General features: G+C 49.5%; 1 protein-coding gene across 1 annotated transcript in view; it reads right to left on the reverse strand.

Annotated features, from left to right (window-relative positions):
* BMP7 (bone morphogenetic protein 7) overlaps positions 1-2,948 on the reverse strand; it is a 44,006-nt gene extending 41,058 nt beyond the window's left edge. The window contains 2 exon segments of the mRNA XM_018074036.2: positions 2,443-2,761; positions 2,763-2,948. Of these exon segments, the coding sequence (XP_017929525.2) occupies positions 2,443-2,761; positions 2,763-2,948 (505 nt within the window).
* Between the last annotated feature and the right edge of the window lie 3,052 nt (positions 2,949-6,000).

The raw sequence follows: 6,000 nt of genomic DNA on the forward strand, positions 1-6,000 counted from the left end.
GATGACTATAATGGGATGAAAGGTGTGCACAGGGATGAAGAAAGCTATTATAGATCTATGTCCTTTTTAAACTCGTCCTGGCATGCACTGTTGACAAGGGAACAAAACAGCACAGATAAACCTCCAAAATGTGCCTTGCTGGTAGTAATTCCACCTGTCCTTAAAACTGTTGGATTTTGCCAGCACTCTTACTACTCACTGACCACGCTGACAGCATCTAAATAAAATGATCGTTTAGTATTTTGCATCAAGAACACTCTTGGGTTTCTAAGCTGACCATAAAACCTGGCAGGTCAAAACAAATGAAATATCCTCTGTAGCCGTCCCATCACATCGGGCTGTTGACTATTGGTTTCTTATGGCTTATACAGGTTAAACCTGCTCTGTATAGAGTTCTCACATAGACACAGACATATCCAAAATGTTAAGTTTTATTTCACAGTTTATGGATCGATTCCACTCCTTTGAATTCAAAATAATAAGTGACCTGAACATTAGGAGTGAACCTCTTCCATGGGCTGACAGGGAGACTTTTCCTTACATTGGAAGCATGGGACAGGAGCGTTGCAGTTTCACTGATGAAGGTTATGCAGCAGATAATTTCACTGATGAAGGTTATGCAGCAGATAACTACACCTGAGGAGCAGAGCTGCTTCCCCAGGGCTAAACTCCCTCCCATTAGGTACTTACATGTTTCATAAATGTTCTCTCCTCTCTACCGATATGGAAAGAGAAGTGTGAATTTTGCTATTGTTATTTCAACATCCTTTGTCTTCTGTTTGAGACTCTCCTTGCACTCGGCTGTACACGGTGTAGGACCCAAGAATCACAGAGCATAGTGTTAGCAAGATCTCTCTTATCTCTAAAGTCAAATATTTGACTGTCATTGGTACTTTTGACTGCTCAAATATTTGATTTTAAATGTATCATTGCTCATCGGCTTAAGGATCCAGCACTGATTAGACAAACATTGTAATTCCAAATGGAAAGCACCAGCTCTCATAGAGCACAGCCCCCGGGCCAGATGTAATTCCAAGCTTCCCACTGTGAAGCTTATGGCAGTTAATAAGGAGGTGCAGCTCATGCAAACTAGAGATCTCCCACAGCGTCCTGTGTCTCCTTATCATGCACGAATTGTGCCGGGATGGCTACCGTGTCTAATAATTATTAACGTGTGTCACAGAGCCTTTACAGCTGCTGATCTTTTCAAGTTGGTTAAAGTGCTGGGATTACGGAGGTGGTGATTTAGATGGTGATTTAATCTTTGTTCCCTCTGAAGTTCCAGACAGTGGAAGTGTCCAGAACAGTGACATCCATAAGGGTGTTAATGGATTTATGGGAGATGGGGGTCTGTAATCCCTAGCAGGTTACCTGACAGAGGTGGTCTCCTTTTGTGCTTTGTGTCTCCCTTTGTTTGGGACAAAGTCTGAGTGGATCTTGTTTTGGAAATACAATTCAGGTTCTGCCTTGAACTTGCAGGCACCCAGTCTGTACATGTGTGGTTTAAGAGCCACACATGATGAGGTCTAAAAATGGATAGAGTGAACCAGGTCTATAATTACATATTTAAAATAGAACGCGCACCCTGACAATGTTTTACTCAAATCCGGCCAAGTCAGTCCACACGGGTGTGCAATCTGCAGCGAGCAAATGGAAATCAGATTGGGCCGTGGCATCCAATTAGAGAGGCCTAGCGAGGCGCATACAAAGCGTGCCAACTCTCTATCGTTTGCATAAACCCATCCACATGTGCTTGTGAAAAGAGGCGAGTTAGCGGCATAAACTGGGGTCAACAGGAAAAGCTGCAGGAGTAAATAAGGATTTACTGTGGAATCCCTCCCAAGCCATTAGGAAAACATGTGCGAGCGGCTCAGCCCCTCCGGCCGCGGGAGCGCGGCGCTGGGATGCCGCAGGGAACTATCCGTCCAGGCAGCCCTGGTGGCTCTGCATCCAGCACGAGAGCCAGCCCGGCACCGGGAGCTGTGCCGGGACCCGTGGTCCTGTCTGGGTTTCGTGTATTCCTTGGCAGTGTGGGGTGTGGAACAGACCTGCTAATCGTCCTGTGTAACTCCTACCTGCAAATCCAATTTCTGAAGTGCAGCAACTATCAAAGGGAGACCTCAGTGTGTCGGCGCGCAGGGTGGAGCGTGGAGAAAGCTTGTGGCTGTCCAAATGCTGTGATGGGGAGTCAGTGCCCTCTCCACGCTGGTGCCATTTAACCACTACCTGGCAAAGGAGGCGCTTTTCCGAGGGCCGCTACCTGTCCTTTGCCCAGGTGGGCTGCCACCCACCTGACCCGTTGGGAAACAGCTCCCAAGCGCGGCCACCTGCACCACCAGCCCTTGTCCTCCCGCTGGTGGCCAGGGCACCGCTCCAGCCTCCCCCCGGCGCGGTTCCCTGCCCGGTTGCCCCGGACCCGGCTCCGCCGAGCCCGGCACTCACCCAAGTTGACGAAGCTCATGACCATGTCAGCCTCGGTGAGGAAGTTGCTGTCCTGCAGGCTGGCCAGGGGCGGCCCCTGGGTGCTGAAGATGGGCTTGTAGGGGTAGGAGAAGCCCTCGCCGTCCTCGGCGGCGGCCCCCGCCGCCCCCTCCTCCACGGACATGGCATTGTAGAGGTCCAGCATGAACATGGGGGCCGAGTTGTGCTTGCCGTGGAGGTGGGGCCGCGGGCGGTGCGGCAGGCCGAGGATGGAGAGGATCTCCCGCTGCATCTCGCGGCGCTCGGGGCCGCGCAGCCGCCGGTGGATGAAGCTGGAGTGGCACCTCGTTGTCCACCGTGAAGTCGGCGAGGACGCAGCGCAGCCAGAGCGCGGGGGCGGCGGCGCCCAGCACCAGCAGCCAGGGGCTGGGCTGCCCGCGCCCCGCCGCCGGCATCGCGGCTCGGCGGGGGCTGCGGGGCGGCGCGGGGGGCGCGGGGCCCCGCCGCGGGACGCGCCCCGCCGGCATGCACGGCACGGCCCGGCACGGCACGGCCCCCGCTCAGCCCCCGCGGAGGCGCCGCTGCCCGCTCATGGCCCGAGGCGGCGGCGGGGGGCTCCTATCGGCCCCGGCCCATGGACCCTTCCCCGGGAGCTCTTCTCTGGCGGCGGGAGCGGCCGCGCTGTGCCCGCGTCCCGCACGGCGCGGCGGAGCCGTGTGAGCGGCGCGCCCGGCGGGGAGCGGCGGGAGGGTGTCTCTGGTGGAGGAGCAGGCGCTGGAAAACCCGAGCGCGAGCGCTCGCTCGCCAGCTCCTAAACCGCCCGGGAGAGAAAAATCCCTGGATCTGCCTCGAGGAGGGACGTCTGCTCAGGTTGCTTTTCAGGATGTTTGTGGAGGCTGCGGGCTCCGGGAGAGGCTGAGCCGGTCCCGAGCGTCTAAATTAGCGTGAACGTCATTAAGGAGAAGACTCCCCAGGAGGGAGGGCGGTTTATGCATAAGGAGGGGCCCAAACTCCCACAGAGTTTATAGATGCAAGTACATCGTCTGTCTGCACAAACATGCATACACATTCTTTTTCCTCTTCTACTCTCTTTTTTTTTTTTTTTTTAAGAAGTACAGATGATGAGAGACTGTCCGGGACAAAACCAAGAGCACTAAATTATTTAAAACGTGGTGATTATACATTCACGCACGTAGACACGTATGTATGTCTGTGTGCACAGAGCCCCGGGTCACTTTTTCCAGCTGGCAGCGGGGAGAGTTTATGGAGAAGCGTTAGAAATCCGAGGGGTGAGATGAATTGGAACCATCAACCTGTGCATGCGGGTGGTTTATGACACTAGAGTACCCTCCACTCTTGCCTTCCCTTTTTCCTCCTGCTCCCTGGTACACACCTTTGTGGATTGACAATCCTGAGGTGGATTGTCACCTTATTAAAGCAGTGGCTTTTTTAACTCAGTGGGTGCAACATCTACATTAATGGAGCCTCAGTCTTGATTAGTCCAGCCACATGTCTGCTACAACAGTAAATAATAATAATAACAACAACAATATCAGATAACAAATGTAGACTATTGCTTCCCAGATCTTACTTGGAAAACAAGGGAAAGGCAGGAGGATAGTTTATTTGGGTCACTGAATCCCCCCCGAGGTAATTTCAGAAATATATGTATATATTCATACACACTAAGTTTATGCTGGCATTAAGATTCATTCCTTAGACAAAGAAGAGGGGCAAGGAATAAAAGAGTTCAGCAGTTTTTTGGCTTTCTTTTTATAGATAATTTGTCGGATATTTTCAGAAGAGCAATATTCAGTAGTATCCAGCACCAGATCCTGCAACTGTTCTGGAGACTAGTGTTCAGCACTTCTTTTAGCTCTTTATGTTTAAAATCCTTGCGTGAACAGCAGATAGCTAGTCAAAAAGCTGCATGGGAAACATGATGAATGATTTCATGTGTTTGTATACATGCATGTGCACCTCATAATAACAGGGAAACTGAAACATCACATCAAAATGACTCATGGCACTATTGAAATAGTGGTGGAACCAGCATTGAAGTCCTGGCTCAATCCTAACACATGTTTAGGAATGCCTTAAGCTCTGGGAGAATGGTGGGGGGAGAGAGGTTGTGAAGCCATATCCACCTTAGGTAACATGGGAGCACTTGCTCAACTTACTGGTGCCAGTGGGGCTGCTCAAAATATCACCCCTATAGCTGCTGTCCCAGTGCTCCCCACTAATGAAAACACCAGTACCTGAGCAGCTGCATCTTGGCTGCCCAGTTAAGATCAAACTCTCCAGCATCTTTTGTACTTCCTGAGGAGCAGCACTAACCTGCTCTTAACTAGGCAAGTATTTGCCTAAATTTCTTTCTTGCCGAGGGTGTGGTTTCTAGATCAATTTAAGCTGATTTAAAGCCAGGCTCCCCCTGAGAAAAACTTATTTTTCTCATCCCACCCTAGCCTGGACCTTCAGCTGTGCAACCCCACCTCTCTCCAATGCTGGTACCAATACTTACACACAAGTCAGGAAACTTATTTTGTTTTTAAAGTATTTTTTTAACCATTTATGTATTTGTTTTTGCTGAATTAATTTTCTGCTGGATCAGCTCCTTGTTCTGACTGACTACATATTGTGGTGGAACTAAGGAGGCCACAGGAATGCACAGCTGGGGGCAAGGAGAGGGTGTGTGGGTCAGGCTGCAGTAGGAAGGGCTGACAGATGATTTGGTGTCACTCTGCTCTCCCTTTCAGCTGCAGACAACTTGATTTCTCTTCCTTTTTTGTTCCTTGTAGACTGTTTTTCCAGAACTGTGAGTGTTGGCCTTTCATCAAGCAGCAGTAGGACAAGGAACCTTGCCTTTGGCATGGACTTTGAGATGAAAAGATCTGTGAGGCTGGAACAGTGGAGTGGAGAGCAGGTGTCTCTGCTGCCTAAATTACTTACACCTGAATTACTTGTAGCTCCCTTTCAGAAACTGGCTAAACTTCAGGTCAGTGTTATGCTTTGGAATGGCAACATGCTTGGAGAGAAAGAAAAGAAAAAGACAGTATGGGAGCTTTGGCTCCTGACTTGCTAACACTTTAGGTAGCTGCTGTTGGAGCTGTAGGTGTCATTAAAGAAACAGCAGAGGATAAAAAGTAAACCTTGAAACCTCTTGATTTGACAAATTTCTTGAAAAAGTGATGTTTGAATCTGTTTCTTTCTTGTTCCGTCTGTTTAAGTGGTCTGGGTTTGGCCACATTTAGCTATATCCTGATTTAATGCAGGATGTGCTCTTTAAAGAGGGGCAGTGCTGCAACTGTATCCTGTGCTTTCATAGGAATAACTGGGAAAGTTTTCTCTTTTATACAGTATTTTTGCTGATTGTATTGCACTGGTATTGCATTAAATAAATCCTTGATAGTTTGATAGTTTGAAATGGGGATACTGCTTGCAAGTATTCTTAAAACAGCAGAACAAAATCACTCTAGCAGTGTGTGATGAGAAACTGAATTTGTTAAAGAATAAGTTTTTGATGTGAAGTCCTCAGCTCTTGGCTTCAGCTTCATTTGGGATACAACAAAGGGCAGCATT

Source organism: Manacus vitellinus, unplaced genomic scaffold, assembly GCF_001715985.3.
Source record: "Manacus vitellinus isolate BGI_N305 unplaced genomic scaffold, ASM171598v3 scaffold_26_pilon, whole genome shotgun sequence".
Taxonomy (NCBI): Eukaryota; Metazoa; Chordata; class Aves; order Passeriformes; family Pipridae; genus Manacus; species Manacus vitellinus.